The sequence below is a fragment of the Clinocottus analis genome, unplaced genomic scaffold (genome assembly GCF_023055335.1).
Source record: "Clinocottus analis isolate CAN_PGR_092001 unplaced genomic scaffold, fCliAna1.0.p SCAF_17, whole genome shotgun sequence".
Lineage (NCBI taxonomy): Eukaryota > Metazoa > Chordata > Actinopteri > Perciformes > Cottidae > Clinocottus > Clinocottus analis.
In genome coordinates, this window is record NW_027175898.1 from 7244731 (window position 1) to 7263419 (window position 18689).

At 42.1% G+C, this 18689-nt stretch overlaps 1 protein-coding gene across 6 annotated transcripts; it reads right to left on the bottom strand.

Annotated features, from left to right (window-relative positions):
• On the bottom strand, positions 1-18614 carry ktn1 (kinectin 1). 6 transcript variants are annotated; one of them, XM_068580080.1, is made up of 36 exons: positions 18455-18614; positions 13714-14402; positions 13456-13620; positions 13218-13331; positions 12973-13103; positions 12766-12870; positions 12490-12630; positions 12236-12342; positions 11778-11922; positions 10992-11088; positions 10689-10873; positions 10385-10474; positions 10245-10282; positions 10050-10140; positions 9687-9755; positions 9546-9583; positions 9342-9432; positions 9132-9200; positions 8994-9031; positions 8506-8596; positions 8282-8394; positions 8101-8197; positions 7808-7848; positions 7587-7677; positions 6649-6735; positions 5098-5187; positions 4898-4984; positions 4720-4809; positions 4547-4639; positions 4381-4440; positions 3580-3663; positions 3092-3175; positions 1581-1664; positions 1369-1464; positions 1152-1262; positions 1-1033 (listed from the first exon to the last, which is right to left on the bottom strand). In XM_068580080.1, exons 2-36 carry the CDS (start codon positions 14399-14401, stop codon positions 1004-1006), a joined length of 3831 nt encoding a protein of 1276 aa, XP_068436181.1. In that variant the 5' UTR covers position 14402; positions 18455-18614; the 3' UTR covers positions 1-1003. The 6 variants fall into 6 exon arrangements, with proteins under 6 accessions (XP_068436181.1, XP_068436180.1, XP_068436178.1 ...); XM_068580079.1 differs by having other exon boundaries at positions 7808-7845; positions 13456-13626; XM_068580077.1 differs by having other exon boundaries at positions 13456-13626.
• Between the last annotated feature and the right edge of the window lie 75 nt (positions 18615-18689).

The following is an 18689-nucleotide window of genomic DNA, read 5'->3' on the forward strand; positions in this document are numbered from 1 at the left end:
TCAGATTCATCAAGCATCCCTTTTATTAACATCGCCTGTTACAAAAAGAACAAAATCTTCAGTGTTAATGAACTTAGCAACAATATAGCGAGTGCTGATTACAAATGATATGAGGCGCTTATTCCTAGTGTAGTTGCAGAATTAAAAACCTCTACACTGTTGACCTGGCTTTCTCTTTCCACAGCCAGGGTCACAGGCTTACTTATCTCTGGAGCTGCAGTACAGACTTGAATACAATATGTCCATGCATCTCCATAGTTAGTCACGTAGTGACCCTTCTGATATGCCGAGACCCCTTTTAATCTCCCCTCTCCCACCCAATACTGAGCCAAGGTACGCATGGGCTATGAGTTCATCAATGCACAATGATCTACAGTTTGAGATATTTCTCTGGTCAGGAGACAATCAGAGCAACAACATGGTGTATTTCAGCAGGTCCTAACTGATACATTTAAACAATACATATCTTTTTAAGTTAAGAAAAAAAAGGACTGAAACCCCAAAGTTTGTTTCAACCAGTTGGAAATTTGTATCACTGTCCTCTCTTGACAAATAACAAATATTACTGTAGTATTCAAAAGGATTTCATTGAAAAATACAGGTGTTTTTAAACAGAGGAATGGTTGCCACACAGTTTAAAATTATACTGGATGTCACTTTTAAGTTAAAAACAAAAATGAACTGGCGATGCTGCTGAAAAAGAGGAATGTGGTGGGAGTGGAGTAGTGTGTTTTGGTACAGTGTCTGGAGTGTTTTGAAATTAACAGTAACCTCTACCTGCTCCCTTACGGCCAACAATGAGACTACGAATGGTTTGCCAGCGTCTTTGCCAGAGTCAGATGGCGGCTGCCTCTAGTACAGGTGAGGTGAGGTGACGGAGGTTGGGAAACGGGGATGGCTGGATGTGACAGTATGTGTGACGGTGGTAGTCATGAGACCAAAGGTCAAAGGTGGTCTCTGTAGTGCAGTCAGGGTGGCTGCGTGGGGGTCTGTTCTCCTCTCACTATACTTTGGGAAGCTCCTTGTCAGCCTCCTGGAGGAAAGCACAAATGTATGTTCTTCAGACTTCACATTGAAATACACTGTTGTGAGTGGAAAGCCTACAACATTGTTTTAGTGGGCTGTGAGAACAGCCCAGTAACAGGTCTTACCCCTTTCTGTCTCTTGGTGAGTTGCTGGCTGACGCCTTGAAGCAGCTGCTGCAGTTCTTTGACCGTTTGGTTCAGTCCTGCGGCCATTTTCTCCTTTCTGTCAATCTCTTCCTGTCCGAGAAAGAATGGCTAGTTTAGGGCTCAGTGAAACCAACCAATACATGCAAAGATATACACCACAAACTGTTACAACACCCATACTGCCCCAGGTTCTTACTCTCTGTGACGACAGGCTGCTATTCTCTATCAGGTCACCAGCGTTGTCCGTCACTTTGGACAGCTCCCCCTGGATCAGATCAAGAGACTGCTGGGCCTGGAAAAAAAGGACCACATAGATAACCTTAATAACTTGATTACAATGTGGCCTGGGGTCAGACCCATATCCAGTGTATAACAACATTTTACTAGAATATAAACAAGTATTCTTACCGTATACAGGTCACCAGCCACCTTCTGCCTCTCATTCTCTTCCGTCTCCAGCTTGGACAGAGTCTCGGTGAGCTGGGTTTTCAGCTGGAATCAAAACAGGCACAATATAGCTTCCCAGTCACAACTGTGAATCCCATTTTGTATTTCATATTTACAAAGACCTTTTTTTTCCGAGCCAGAGGCTGCCTAAAGAGACAGGTCACCCGGAAATCAACATGTCATTGTGAGCAGGTTTAACATGGTTTACGTAAATAAGTAGTAACTGGATCAGGATTTCTGAAAAAAGACATTGCTGTTGAGTTTATCAAATATATCTTTTTGCTAAGTATCATATAGTTCCATAATATTCATCAATATATCCAAAACAACCTAGATTAATAAATAGCACTACAAATAGGAGGAAAATAAGCCTTTTTTATTTGGGGTGAACTGTCCCTCTAAATGCATACATTAAAGTGATCAACATTTGCGCAGATTTATCAGTTTTTGTTGGTCCTACTGAAACAATGTTCAAACCAAGAATAGCACGATATAAAAAGAGTGCAAATGGCTGCATGTTGCTAAAAGGAAAAGGCGAGCAGAAGAATCGCCATACCGGAAATCCAGCTTGAGTAATACATTTATTTTAGATGCCATATAACATGATTATAACTCTGTAAAGTTATCACCACTGCAGTCATTGGGATTGTAAAATAAAGAGTTTATTACATCATTCACCTACAGTTATACCTCATACTTATCTATTTGTGCATACCCTACAGGCCAATGCATTGTTGCCAGACACTGTAGTTATGAAAGCAAAAGCTTGGCAATCCTGTGTTGTTACTCCCAATTCTTTATTATTTTTTTTAAAGTCATTGTAGCTAATCAGGAGGCTACATTTGTGATAGTGCTATAGTATTGTAAAGCTATATTGACAAGCCAATATAACATCAATGAAATACTGACTACTAACACTTCACAGAGACCACATAAAATGGTCCAGTGACATTATGGCACATTAAAAAGGCCATGTAACGAACAAACAGACCGACGGACAGATAGACCAACAGATAAGGTTTGTGAGAAGGCTGAAGAGGATTTTATAGAGCGCAGTTCAAGGTGTGGAGTAAAATATAGCAGAAAATTGACAAAATGAAGCGTGTCTTTGGACTCTGCGAAAGGAAGGTAAGTTGAGTAGTAACCTATTTGTCAGATCCCTGACAAGCAAAGGGAGATGAAGGAGAGAGCCAGTGTAGAGAAGGAAAAGTTATTCTTGTAAGTGTTAGAGTGTGAAGGTGAGTCGTCAATCTCAACCACTAATGTTTGCTATTTTACAAAGTCACATGTTCTGGCAAGGGGAGATATTCTTGAAGTTAAGGGTTGAGTAAGTTCACTGAGGTTATGAATGAGGAACCGCACAAGCAGAAGATGGAGAGCTCCGCCTACTAGCAGTCAGTGTAGCGCCACCACCGAGTGCAATGAGGGATAGGTTCAAAAGGAGCTCTAGCTAGACGGTGAGCCACGCTTACCAAAGTCAGCTCCTCATTCTGCCTGATAGCCTCAGTATATGAGCCATCAAGTCTGGTCTGCAATTCAGTCAACAGATCTTTGAGCTGAAATTAAGTTTGAGATGACGTGTTTATTGGGAGTCTGTAAAGGTCGGTTCAGGACAGAACTACAAGCACACAGTCTATGCAGGGATACGAGCTGCTATGCCATAAGACATCAACACAAAATAAACGCTCTTACTAATAAGTAGTGATGAATAAAGCATAGCATCCTGTTGTGCATGACTGTAAAACCAAAAGCAGTCTGTTAAGTGGTGTAACGAAGTCACTGCAAGAACTGACTATGTGAAGATTGTGTGTGTGCTTTTATTTCAACGATGTTTAATGTCTTTGTTGTGTGGATTTGTAATACCACAAAATCAAAACACAACATGAAAGTGAGACACAACAGAGCTCGATCTTTTGCCACAGGAGCTAGTGACATTTTTTGAGATCATTTTTCTGCTCACCTCTCTGACTTCTGTCACGTAGGTGGCACTCTCACGCTCTGCTCTCTCCAACTCAGACTCCAAATGCTGCTTTTCTCTTCTCAGCTAAAAAGCACAATAGAGATTCAGAGTTACTTATGACAGAGACTAACACAAGTTAAAATAGAAGAGTGTTTGTACAATAAGTCTTAGAAGAAATGTGAGCATGTTAAACTGAGGACAAAATATTAAAAATGCACCATTGGCCCATGTCTTTTCCCAAACACTTTTCCTTAATGGATCACATTTTGAGGGCAAGGAAAGATGCGAAGGAACATTCATCGGGCTCAGGAAATGACAACCGCAGTGCTAAAAAAATAAATAAAATCCAACCGCACTCACACTATGCAACGACAGACGTTTTTTTTGGTTTGTTTTTAAGAAACTTTATAAATAACGCTTCTAAAATGAGTAAAGGGACAAACTCATTGCTGTACCATTCAATTAAGGATTATTGTCCAAAGTAGTCACACCTCCAAAGAGGTTTTCAATTCATTCATAATGTATAAGTTAACAGCAACTGCAGATGTTATTGATGGTTGAATGTTGCTTCGCTTTAAATCCGCAAGGAATTGTGGGACGACATTATTTCCTTTCCTTTCGAAATGGATGTTGCAGTTTACCCTAAACTAAAGGAGATAATAAAGAAAGCACTGAAGTACCTTTCCTTAGAATTTAGAGAATTCAAACGGCCTCTTAATACTTCCATGTCATTTCAAATTAAAATCTTCCTAAACAAAAAAAGATTGATTTGAGTGAGATGTGTGTTTTGAGTGCACTAACATTTTCCAACTCTGCTCCATCAGCTAGTCTCTCAATCTCTTGCTCAAGTCGCATTCTCATCTAAGGAAAAAGACAGAATAATGATGCAATTACTTGCACACCGTGCAATATTCAGTGATTTAGTATTTAATCTGGGAGTTGGTTCCTGCTGAACTTGAACACGTACTTCTTTGAACTCTTCCTGTGACAGCTCCAGCTTCACCTTCCAGCGAGACTCCTCCTGCTCCACGCTGTTCTGGAGGCGCTGCAGGATGCCCTCCTGTGGATGCAGCAGGAATGACAGGTCAGTTTGGCAAGAGACACCACTACAGAAGCACAAATGTTAAAACCTCATCTCACCGTCTCTGCCAACACCTTCTTGTACGTCTCACAGTCTTTCTGTAGAATCCTTTGGGTTTCCTCAGCTTCTTTTAGCTTCTCAACCAGTCCCTAGTGTGAGCAATAGAGCGAGATAAGTATTTGTCGCCAAACATTTCTTCAGTTTAAGAGGAAAAATTTACATTTCCACTTGAAGTACCTTTGACTCCCCTGATGCAGGGGTGGGCTGTGCAGCTGAGTATTCAGCTACTGCCCCCTCAAATCTGTGGAGCCACTCCTGATGGTTCTAGTGAAAAGAAGAGATCAGAAGAGAGTAAAGCGAGACATCCTAACAACGCTGCGTACGATGGGTATTCAAACACAATTGGCATGGAGGTAAAAATCAAACAATACCGATACCTGCTCACTGGACAGAGGCACATGGGGCAGAAGTCTGTGCAGAACTGCTCGACACTCGGCCTGACACTCGGCCAGTGCTGTCTGGTTCTCCTACAAGACAATAGGACAGGGCAAAGAGGAAAATGACAAAGAGAGAGAAGAGAGATTGAGCACCGACCGTTTGAATAGTTCAGTCACTTCGAAGACACGGTTCAGTGGTCGTCAGATTTGACAACCGTTTTTCCTTCTTCCCCTTCTACTCTCCATGATATTGTCATCAAGTCATCAATCAAGGCGCTCCAATCAATGTCACAGGAATGATTCACTTAACAGAATCTGAAGATATCATTTTACAGCATTAGGATAAACGCCGTCTCCCTCCTACTTTCAATCATCCCGAGAAAACAGCAGCATCGTTCAATAAGCCACACCTACACCAAGTGTCAGCATCCTCAGATTCAGAGCATATCTCATGCTTCAGTCCTCCTGCAACCACAGATACATCAATCTGCTTTCATGAAATTGTACAAAGTACCTTGAAACTCCTCAATGAATAAAAAAGGTAGCTATCAGTCCTCCTACAATAAGCAAGCATCATGCACTGTCACTCTGAGGCCTGAAGGGAAAACGTATGCCAAGCACCAGCCAGCTGGCACTCTAACCACTATTCACATTAACACACCATGTCAGAGGCAGCTCTGAGACAACTGTATAGAGTTGAATACAACCATCGTGCAATGATGGTACCCAACAGCTGCCAAGGAACTCCCTGGCTCAGCTCTGAGAAGGTCCTTTCTACTGTACTCAAATAGCAGAAGAGCAGCTGCCGTGCTGGTGGTTCAGCATGTACCCTCCCTGATGTAGGGGGAGGAGGGCAAAATATACACTCACTGGAACTGTTAATAGACCAGCTATCTGGTAGCCGACTCTATGTCGTCACAAAGGGATCTGCAGCTACAAGGAATACACTGTAGACGCTTTACGTTCTTACAAAAAGTTGTGAGTAGCATTGAAATACATAATGCCACTGTTGAATATTCATTAAAAGTTTTGGATGATCACATTTTCTTAAAAAAGTATAAACTGCATTCAAATCAAAATGAATTAAACAGATTTTCATTGACCGATTAACGGGTGATATTGACGGATGTAAGAAAGCAGAATGGGGGAAAAAAACATGCTAGAAATGAGTCACATGACAGAAAGACAAGAAGCGGCAAAAATTATGACCATGAATCTCAATCTAATGAGATCTAGTGAAACAATCTCTAGGTCACTGCACACTCATTTTCAAGCATCAGTCTGAGCTTTGGGCAGGGTGAAATCTTTTATATATTTCAGAGCTTAAAGCTTATAATTTAAATTCTGAGATTTGTAAAGGGGAGTAGCTTAGATACAAATACAAAGCCAATCAAGGGCAAACAACAGAGTCAGTAAGGTAAATGAGTATGCAGCTTTGTTATGGATGGTGGCAAAAAAAAATCTCACTGGGTCAAGTATGACAAACAGATTTTTGGGGGAGATGCATCAGATTGGAACTAGAGTGAAGGAGACTGCGGTGGGGTGTCGAACCTTGACAGCTTTGCTGAGTTTCCTTTGAAGTATGGACTCGGTGGCTGACAGAGCTTCCATTGCACTCCAGTTTTTCTCCCGAAGCTCCTGTTTCGGTCAGTTCCAAAGAGATACTACCTTCAGTTCGGCCTCAGGAAAAATGCATTCAGTGACCCTTCAAATAACACTGGTAGAGTAACAGAACAAACCGGATGCAGTTCTCATTTTAAGATTGCTACACTCTGCTTTTCACCCATGTTCCAACAGCAAAAAAAAAATAAGTATGCAAATAGCCTCCAGAGTCCCAGTCTCGGACCTCATGTGAGTAAAAGCAACATGCACAATATGAAGACATTTATTGTAACAATGTTCTGTGAGTACTTTCAATTCAAAATAAGGTAATGTCTGAAGATATATATATATATATATATATATATATATATATATATATATATATATATATATATATATATATATATATATATATATATATATATATATATATATATGGTAGATGCAACATTTTAAAACAAAGTATATAGGTTTGTCAAATCAAAATGACTCAAATAAAAAGGTATGCAAGTTTCCAATGCTCTGAATCACCAACAAGCACCGACAAGCTTGCCGAAACAGTCAAGGCCAATAGAGAGCATAACAAGAGTAGGCTAGAAGCCCCGTTATGCAACACTCAGCATCAGCAATCCAGATCAAAATAGTCATCTGTACAAATGTGTACCATCATGTGGCGAACACAACCTGAGCCAAAGAAAGCTTTACATTTCATATTAAATGAACAAAGTGGCAGTGGAAAAAAAGGGAGTATAGATGCATGTGTGCAACTCCAGTTTGAAGGGAGTGTTTTGGGGTACCACACAAAAGGAGGGGATTATGTCTTGCAGAGTTAGACCAGAGCAGCTACTGGTGTTATACAGTTCAGGTAATCACTGTCGGAAACCTACGTTATTCTTTTTCTTATGAAGCTCCAGGGATTCCCTCAGCTCGGCCAGCTCACCCTGCATATCCAAGATGTGCTTCTCTTTCTCTGACAACCTGATAGACAACAACAACAACAAAAACAACATTCTTAACCACTCATTATGGATTACTGTGTAAATAAGGTCAAATAAAAAAACATGTGAAAAATATGTATGTTATTATTTGGCAATGTAACATTACTCACGCTGTAAGAAGCTCTGGGCTTAGCACTGCTGTGTGAGACTGCTATTTGGAGGGAGAAAAGACTCATTTAAACTATGAATGAAACGCAAAAAAATAGGAAAGTTAATGACAATTAAAAACTTTTTGGACGTTTTGGATAGTCATTTAGAAAAGACCAAAGAGCACCTTCCTCCAACCTAATTTGCTCTACTATGTTAACTTGGCAAAACCTTTTATAGTCATACAAATCTTCCCACTTAAAACTATAAAATGTGTCACACTTCTTTGAAGTCGTTCTTTGAGATTGTTCCTCACCTGTTGATGAGCCTGCTCCACCTTCTCACTAAGCTCCTTAGTTCTTGCCTCCAGCTCAGCCTGCACCATCTGGATGTCATGGTCCTTTGCTGCTAGCCTGTGGGTCAGATGTGCTGATCAGTAGTCTGATTCGCGAGGCAATGCTAGAGGACCGCATGTTGAAGTGTAGGGCTTAACTTACTGAGCCTGGAGTTCTTGGAGTTGGGTAGCAGAACTGGTCAGCTCCTCTGGCGTCTCTCTCTGTCTCAGCTGCTCCATCTCTGCCTGCAGGGCAGCCAACTGCTGCTCCAGAGCCTGAGAGACAAATAACACATGAAGCAAGACCATCCAACATGAACAATATGAGGAAAAGACTTTAAAAAAAGACAACGCCAGAACTTTATTAACACAGAAAAGGCCCCCCACCTCAACTGTATTATCTCTGGTAGCGCTGCTGTCTTGTGCTGCCTGTAGACTCTCCTCCATTGATTTGAGCTTCACATCTTTCTCTTTGATCCTATAAAACAAAATGAGCAAGAATCCATCATCCAGAACAGTTTGACGTCGTACAGAATCTGATGATTACGTATGTAATGCTATCTCCTATAAGGGGACATTTAACAATACACAGCCTGTCACGCTTGTGGTGAATTACTATCAGGGGTGTGTATAAGGAGTGGCCTGGCGTGTTCTGAAATGCTTACAGTAGAACAAGTAATGGCCATGGGCCTTATTACATGTACTTACAACTTGGCAAAGCTGCTGCCACTCACTGACTGATGTGAAGGAAACTAAAGTTAATTGTTAGTCTGTGTGTCTTCGTGTGTTATGGATGGGGCTATCGTGATCAAACGATTATGTACTAGTACATTGACATGATCCCAAAATATCAAAGTAAAGTTGATTGATCTTACGTTATCTGGAGCTCTTCCACTATGGATTCTGATGATGCCTGTGATGAGCGGAAAATACAATTACAAAAGAAAATTATTACAGAATAAGGTGCGGAAAAAACAAGAACTTCTTTTGGTGAAGGATTGTAGACAACTCGCCTGTTCTGCTGTCTTTCTCTGAAGGGCCTCTGTTTCTTGTTTTAGTGCCTCGTTTTCTTGTCTTACAGCCTGCATCAGGGAGAGAAATTACTTAAAGATTTTTGCCCATTAGAGTTTGTGATTACAAGACAAGAAGTGGAATGCAGGGTCCTTTAAAGCATGCCGACGTCAGTCAAATGTGTGTGAGGCAGCAAAAGAGAAAACAAACACCTTGAGCTCTTCTTCCTTGTTGGCCACTTCAATCAGCCCCTTCTCAAGCAGGTCCTCTATGGTTTTCATGTTGTCATCCTTCTCACGAACACTGAGAGGAACACAATGTTTTAAAAGAGTTCGTTCACATATTTATTATGACTTATTAGTGACAAGTCAGCAACAGCTGAAGCATTCAAAATATGTTCCAGTGTTCACACACACCTCATCTGGAACTGGTCTAAAGCCAGTTGGGAGGCAGTCTGCATGGGGAGAGTCAAACAGAGAGGGTGTGTCAACCAGAAGAATGCCCAACCACATACCAACCTTTTACGTTTGGAAAAACAGTCACGGTACACGACTAACCTGATCAGAAATCTGTGCCTTTAGATTGTGAACATCAGCCTTCAGTGACATGTTGTCATTGTGCATGGCCTGCGGGTGAAAAAACAGGAAAGTGAGACAACAGTGCAATAGGTTGAGGAATGACATTGCACTCTACAATTATGTCTTAAGTTTATAAAGCTGTGAAATATATTATATCTGTTTGGCATTTTTACTCAAAATATCTGTAAATGGAAGCAAAAGGCCTTTTTTCTGGCACATGGTCTTCAACACATATTCCTTCTCCACACAATAAGAGGCGTCAAACAAGTTTACCAAAATTCCAGGAGACTAATGAACCACCGCCATGTTAGTTTAGGAAGCTGGTGCACAAAGTGACTATACCTGCATGTTAGTTTCTCTACTGGCCCCACTGCTCCTCTCAGCATTGAGAGAATCCTCCAGACTCTTCCTCTGCAACTCCTTATCAGCCAATCTGAAAAAAGCAGGGGAAGAGTTAGGAGAGCACATGATTAATTGCCTAATATTTCCCCTTGTAATGCTTTCACTATGTCTGAAAATATCAAAAATGTTTCTTACAGCTTCTGAAGCTCCTCAATGTGAGCGACATGGGTGACCTAAATAAGAAAAAAAAATTGTATTAGCCGACATACATACAGTAAGGCAGGCCGGCATCTTTTTATTTTTTAAACATCAGTAAATGAGGTTGACCCATATACCTGTGAAGACATCTGCGCCTGCAGGGTCTCATTTTGAACTTGCAGGGTCTCATTTTGGATCTGAAGACCTTTGCTTTCATTCATAAGGTCCTGTTGAACACAGTCTGCATTAGTGTATACAAGTAGTGTGTGTTGCTCTGCTTAAGAGAAATTCCTACTGTATGCCAATAATCACTAATATGCATCTCAATCTATGAATGTAAAAACATGTGTCAGCTAATTTTGAAATATATCTATATAAATATCTATTAAATAAAACAAACACATAAAGTTACATCATGTATTCGACGTTGCAGTGGCTCACCTGAACCCGGGCTTGTAATGAGTCATCAGGCATACTGTGCTGGGACATCTCCATGAGCTCCATCACTCTCTGCTCCAGCCTCTCCTTGGAAACCATGGCTTCAGTCAGACTGATGTGTAGGGCCTGGATCTCCTTGTTCTTGTTATTCATCTCAGTCTCCACTGACAAAAGCTGGCTATGAATCTCTACACCCACAGATACACATACAGACAATCAGCTGCTGAAAGTAGCCTGTCAATTCACTTTAATGTAGAATCAGGAAGTTAAGGGATCACATTTTTTGTTTGATATATTTTTTATCACCTTGCTTTGAGTCCTGAAGTTTCTCTCTCTCAGCATTGACACTGTGGAGGAAGTTCTGCAGTTCTTCCCAACGTCGCTTAGCATCCTGCAGTTGGGCCTTGGGATGGAGAGACATATCCAATTTGATGATTACTATTCTCCAACAATTTTAATAGACAAGTTATGTGCTGCCAAACAACGCCAGGTAAACCGACGAATGACATCCATCAAGGTCAAAGACGGGGGATGATTTGCATTAAGACCATCTCAATTTCTATGAGTCTGTTACAGTATTTTCCACTCAAACACAACTTTGGATCTGACTAACGAAGTTAATGGCCAAGTCCAAATTACAAAACATCTTCTAAACGTTTTAATTGAATTTTCTAGTCTGTGCAATAAAGAAAAACAGTTTTCCGTCCTCAACTCAGGTTCATTGTCGAGACGCCTCTGTGTCAAGCCAGCCACTTAAAATTCCGTCTCCGATCGTGGACAATGAAAAGACAGGAAAAGCTGATCTCAGTGTCTCACAGGAAAGTGTTCATACACAGCACAAAAGCCTCAAACGTTCCAGCTTCCCAAGCCAACACAATCCTCCCAACCTAGCTTCTATTTCCCACACCACTCCCACCCCAGGACTTCAACGACAACCTCCTCCCATTTCCTTGGTAATGCTTCCACACCCCTAACCAGATTTGATGCTGTGCGGCATGGCCCAGGTTTTGCACAGCTCAGTTCATTTTTTTCTTGGCTAAGGAAACTCAAGTACAGGCTAAATAAACACATTGTGCATCTGGATTAGTGTACCTCCAGCTGAGACACATTCTGCTTGTAGTTGACCTCCAGTGACTTCCTCTGGTGCTCCTCCTGCTGCAGCTTGCTGTTGTTGTCCGACAGCTCTTTCATCAGACCGGTGTACTCAGAACGCAGCTGGTTTAGCTCTGCTGAATTCCTATTAAGAAGGATGCACAAACAAGCACAGATGAGTTATATGAAAATGGTTTGAAGGGCATTATTGTGGGAATTCGATGTATAAAACTACAAATAGCCTGTGTGTGGCATTTAACAAGCTGTAACTGTAAGCAGAAGAGATGGGGGATAATGTTGAGATAGGACGTCTTAACTTAAATGCAAAGACAATGATCCAAAATGCTTATATGAATATGATCACTCTGATCCTTTCACCAAGATGAACAGATGAGACATTTATGACGCTCTACAGAGCATGACCAGTAGGGTATTATCCATTGTAGTGTAACACTGACTTGCTCTCCATCTGGTTGGTGGCAGAGCTGACTGCGTCTCTCAAGATGCCATTCTCCTGCTGCAGTCGAGTGATCTGGCTTTCCAGCTGCTCCCTCACCTGCTGGAACTACACATAAACAAAATGTTTAAGCCTTGACACAAATGCCAAAAAGGTCTGGGTTCCTTCATATTTCCCCCACAGTATTGATAGAAGAGAGTGTTGTCTAATAAAATGGTATAACTGTACTGTTACTAAAACAACAAAATTGGAAACCTTTATCTGCATGCCCTGAAGCTCCTGGTAACTGCCTTGTGCTTTGCCTTGCATGCTACCCAGTTCCTTCTCCATGACGGCACGTTGCTCTCTTATCATTGCCTCCGCTCGGCCTGTCTTTTGCTTCTCAACCTGAAGCTCCTAAAGCACAGAAGTAAGAGGGCATATGAAGGTCTTCATTGAAACAACATGGAATTACTCTATACAAGCAATACATGGGAATTAAATCCTTTATCATACCAAGTTCTGCATTAAGTAAAACATAGGAATTCAGACCTGGCTAAGATGTTTCACTTTGTCCTTGGCAATGGAAGCCTCCTCCTGCAGAGTTGTAAGAAATCTCTCTCTTTCCTGTGCCGCTGGGTCAGGCCTAGCTGCAGACTGGTGGTGAGACACAACGTCACAAATTGATCTCCTGTCAAATGCAAATACTGCGATATGTCATAACACCATATTCATATGTAACATTTATTAATCTCTCACTTTGTGCCAGGCATCCATGGCATTAGGGCTCTTTTCCTGGAGTAGAACCATCACACTGACAGCCTCGGCCTCTGACAGAGGAAGGCTGGACAGGCCAGACAGCAGCTCCTTCAGCTTCACCTCCTTGTTCTCTGTAAAACATAAGATACGGAATGCAATTTAGCACATTACTATATGGGTGGAGATTATATATGGGATGGAAAAAATAACCAAATACTGGGCCAGTCTTGTTTTTGTTCCCTTGCCTTTATCGGTCTCGTTCTTCTGCTTCTTGCCACTCCCTTTGGATGGGACATCATCGTTATGGCTCGCTTGGTGGTTGGCCGGAGTTGCAGAGTCAGCCAGAACATGGGCTTCATCTAGTGGATTCAATGAAAAACTGGTTAATTAAAAAGATGACAAGTTCAGGATTTGGTTTGTGTGCAAGTCCTCATATTTGAAATAAACTGAAATATAATTTAGCATATGGGACGATTGCATCACCATTAGCAGGCTCGGTCTTCTGCTTCTTGGCAGAGTTCTTCTTCTTGCCACTGGTAACAACTGGGATTACACCATCCAGAACTCTGGTTTCAGACACAATAGGAGCCTCCTTCTTGACTGGCGCTGGATGCCGCTCAGCTATAACCTCTGGCTGCTGGTCATTCACTGTAACTTAGAAGAAATTCTTTCAATTGTTTGATCTTCTCCATGAGAAAATAAGTGACACACCAACTTTTAACTGCACTCTTAGCTACTCACCAGGCTCTGCTTTTTGTTTCTTCTTCTCCTTTTTCTTTCCAGAGATCTGGGGAGGTGTCTGAGCCTGAACAGGAGCCTGAACAGCTTGGACCTGGACTTCAACCTCAAGCTGGGGGGAGGGAGGGCTGGACTTTTTGCCTGCAGCCAGAGGTTGCTCTGCTTTGCGACTGACCGGCTGTGAGCCATTCACTTCAGGCCGCTCAGAAGGAGCTGCTGCAATGGCGGCAGCAGCCGCTGCAGCCTTGGCAGCCTTTTTCTCTTTCTTTTTTCTCTCCCTCAGACCAGTAGGGGCCTCAGGTGACACTGAAACAGGCACATTGGGAATTGGTGATGGTGGCGCAGGATCTGGTGTAGCTACTGGTGCAGGTTCCTCCTCTACCTCCGGAGTGGAGCTGTTGGCACCATCAGCAACATCAAAATCACGAAGATCCTCTTCCGACTCTCCTCCACCTCCACCACCTCCCCCTCCTCCGCTGGCACTCTCCTTCTTCTTGCTCTTCTTCTTTTCATTCTTCTTTCTCGTTTCTGGCTTGGATGGTGGTAGCTTGAGATCGCGTTTCTGCCTGGCCAGAACCTCATCGTAAGAGGTTTCCTTCATGAAGAGCCAGAAGAAGAGGAACATGAGGGCGATGACCAGGGAAGGGGCCAGGATGAGCAGGTACTGAGAGTCGTAGATATCCAGCGCCATTCTGAAGAGAAGATAGACATACGAAAAAAAAAGTAAGCCAAACAGTCAACACAGTCCGTCATCTGTCAATATTTTCTACATAATTAATGTATGACATTAAGGTAATGGCTTTATACAAACAACAGCATATATCAAAGGCTGCTCAAATCCATACATCACAAGAACATAACCTGTGATTTGCTATGGATCATCTCTCAGATGTCAGTTAGTCCACCAATGATGTTTAGAGGGTGAGAATGAAAGAACTCTCACTGACACCCTGTCCTTAGTGATATAATCCAATTAGATAACACCACCCCAGCTACACAGCTTTAAACCCCCAACCACCCAACTTTATATATAACTATACACAATATGGTGTATGTACTTTTACAGCTCAGTGAAAGCCAGACAGAAAACTTCACTTAAGGTTTAGCAAATGATTAAATAGTTCAAGAAAATCAGAGTGAGAACTAGTCTAAAAGGAAGATAACTGACCGTCTAATTTCCCTCCCCTCCTTAAGCCCTTACAAAGACGATATGGTGGTATTCAAAACTCCTATCAAGATGGATTTGCAAGTGGCAAAAATACACCGACATGTAAGTGTCACCCGATGAGGTCTGCTGCAGCTGCAGTTTAACCCCTGCCTGCTTAAAGCCAAAAGGACAGGGGGTTCTTCTTCCATTGCAGGCAAACGGAGTAAGAGGTTCTGGGACTTCATCAATTTAGCAGCTACCAAAGCTATTTTTTGTCAATTAAAAGTTACAGAGTAAGAATGTAAGAGACACACTGACCCACTGGAGGCCACTTTAAACTAAACCAACTGTAAGCATGGTTGTCATTACCTGGTATAAATGACCCTGATGAGATAACTGGATGATGGATTTTAAGATCAAGTGGACTGTATATCAATTAATGTGAAGTATGTGATGCGCAGTCTTTGAACATTTTTGGCAGTGTTGGAGTTGAGTTATCTTGATTTGCCTCCAATATGCGCCATCTTTTTTGATTAAATATTTTCTTCCTGTTGAATCAACCTGCGAACACCGAATATGGCGTGTTTGATGTAAAAATCACTGGAGGTGGTGCTAGATTTTTAAAGAGGCAAAGTCAATAATAGAGCTGACAATTCTTGTAAAAATCCAAACATTATTGCATCTGGACGTCTTGCAAACTTACAAACAGCAATGCCTTGAGCAAACGTATGCACGTATTACAAAAATAAAAGCACTGTTTTGAAAAACTGGGACAATTTAAGCCCTGGGTTACAACAATGTTGTGTTGTCAACAATACAGAGTGGCAACGACAGTGAGTGACCTGAAGTACTGCACAATCCCATCCTATACGTAGGATCTGTGGCAGTAATATAGTGTAGGAGTCAGCGTCGTAGACCAGACCTCTTTAGTAATTTGGATTAAGCAGATTACCCATGATAATACATTTAAGAATAACTTTCCATTGCAGGGCTTCCTGAGGACTTACAGAGCCTTATAGTGTAATGTTGACCCTGTTTCACTCCTATCACAAAAAAAAACTCTAATTCCATCCCCCACAACATACACAATGTACCAGACCTGTTTTAATGTTTAATATTTTCCTAATTTTATTCAGAAAAAAATATTAAGCCTTTAGAGCACCAAGTTTATCCTCTAAGAATTTGATGAAAAGTCAAAAACCATTAAATACAACACTTTAGACACTGACTTCATGAACACATTGGATTGGTGGATCTTACTAGCTTATTGAGTGTTTTTGCCTTGTACATGCAATGCTTATAAACCCCCCTGAGGTGTTAGTATGGCGTCTGTAGCAAAGCGCATGCATTCCTACACACAGACTACAGCCGGGGGTAAACTCATACAAAAATATGTGACTAGAGATATGCGAGTTGGTTTTGTCCGCACAGCAAAAACTCAGTACAGTGTCAGAACATATACCATATACCATGATACAAATATTGGACTTTGAGTTTCTTTTCTAATCTTCTGTATAGTTTTCTTACCCGCTACTTCATAGTAAGATGTGTTGTATTACAAGGATAATACAAAAACTGCACACTAAGGCTAATGAGCAGCGTGCCAAGAACGCCTTTCAGTGGCCTGGACAGCACGACTAAAACGTACTTAAGCTATAAGACATTGTGCACATCATACACACCATAGGTGAACTTGGTAACAAGGTTTTAACTGCTACCTTTCAGTGGCTACTGGATCAGGAAGTTCTTTGTTACGTCACATTCATTGTATGTTCCAGGAAACTCCCATGTCAGACCAAATCAAACTGTGAAATAATTATTAAAGCAACATTGCTTCTTGACACATTAAGTATGGGTGGATGGGTGGAGCTGCGGGTGAGTAAGTGGTGTAAATATTTGAAGCCTGCATGCTTTCTTTCTTTCAGTCCCAGGCCTCAGAGTGGAAGGTGCATGAGTTCCCTTGTGCAGCCGGAGCCCTGTCCCAGCATCAAAATGAGCCTTGAGGACAAAGCCCTCTCGGGCTGTTGGCTCCCCGGAATCTAGCCACTTGGCTGGCCAAGCCTCCTGATTTGGCCGATGAGGACAGAGAGAGAACTCCTGATAACTATCAGGTCCAGAAAGCAGTTCAGACGGTACTTGAGAACAAGTCTTAAGTACTGTAATCTACACGTAAGATGTTAGTCCTTTGGAACATAGCTCAAAAGTTTATAATTATACAAAATGGCATATGAACTAATAATTTGTCAACAATAAACCATATCTGTTCTTCAAGTAAAAGGTCATAACTGTTACAAAAAAAAATCTTTATCTGTATCGCAGTAATAAACTAAACAAAAAGTATCAAAGTACACAGTGGGGCGTCTGATGAAAGCGAGTCGATTATATGGTCTGCTCTTCCTGTTCAGTCCGCGACAAGTGAACTTAAGTGTGGTGTAATAACAGAATCAAGTCCAACCAAGACACCCTAGATAAGAGCTTATCTACAGATACACCTCATCGAAATCGACAAAGATGCCTAAAAGCTCAGAAATACCTTTACAGACTAAGTTAAGACAAAGTTTCTAAAAGTGGGTTCAAGGAGCACTTGACAGATGTGGGCACAGTGTGACGGTCATATATTTAGTCACCACCGTATTGCAGATCTAGTTGAGTCGCCAACAAGTCTTTAGTCATTTCAAGTACCATAAATGAGTTACAACACTTCGACTCGTTTTTGATGTCCAGCAAGCCTCATCAAAAACCAACAAGGGCAATTCACAATGGTCGTGTACCAAAATGTCCCAGCATGCTCAGTCCCGTCTAATCGCCGGCCTTGTGCACACTATTGAAGATACGTAATGGCAGCTGTTCTTACACCCAGAAAAGACTGCTTGACGAAACAGCCTGTAATCACAGATATGGCAGATCTGATCCAACACCAGCTATACCAATAATCCCCCTTGCTAGGTTAGCTCAGCTAACTCTCAAGTCACACATTGACTTTATAATCAAATGAACCACGAAAGCGAAAGAGGAGGCACACATGTCGACGACAAGCTCACTTCACTGTCATGACAAGGGAAAACAGTGTTAATTGAAACAGTATAGGCTTAAACGTGGCACGAGGAGCTCGCGGTAAAAGTATTTGCGACACCAGTTCTCGTTAAGGATATATCCAAACGGGGGGAAAGGCTTGTCGCCACACAAGTTAGTCCCGAAGTGGCTCTAGCTCAGCATTATGAATGAGCTAGCTAACGTGAGAGCTAGCCAACTACCGGCCGCCACGTACTATCGTTTGCCTACCAAACCAACTACAAGTAACGTGACAGAGGAAGAGTTTAGGGACCAAACTGACCAGCAAAAACGTGAACTGAGTATATTTCTTTCACCAACACTCAGCCCCGTATGGAGGCGTGGACATCTGCCCCCACGGGCCTCGTCTTGTTGCTGACCCAGCCTCCCCCTCTCCTGAAATCTCTGACCCGGTCTGCTGCTTCATTCTTCCGTTGAAGTCCTGAGGGCCGTTCCCAGGCCCGGGTAAAGAGCTTAGCTGTGCTACGACCGGAACGAGCGGCCTTTATACGAGGAATAAACATATCGCCGACAAACACGGCATACCTGAAGCTTTAGTTCGTTGTTCCCTTAACCGGTGGTTAAATGGCGTAGTTCTGCGGTGACTCTTGCAGACTTCCGACTTCCCAGGGCAGCTCCAGCCTGGCTTTCTTCTGCGCTATCCGTCAGACTATCTGCCGTTTCTGGTACGCGGGGGCGGGTCATAGTCAGGCTGCTTGTTTTGAGACTCCGGGTACACCGTCAGGAGCCGTTATTACGCAAGGAGACACGAGAGATAGCC

Excerpts from the sequence above, each read along its gene's own strand:
- ktn1 (XM_068580077.1), bottom strand. The coding sequence starts at position 14,401 with ATGGCGCTGGATATCTACGACTCTCAGTACCTGCTCATCCTGGCCCCT. Across the intron at positions 9,756-10,049 it reads GTAGAGAAACTAACATGCAG|GCCATGCACAATGACAACAT; the intron begins GTATAGTCACTT and ends TTTCACCCGCAG. Across the intron at positions 9,032-9,131 it reads AGAGAAAGACAGCAGAACAG|GCATCATCAGAATCCATAGT; the intron begins GCGAGTTGTCTA and ends CGCTCATCACAG.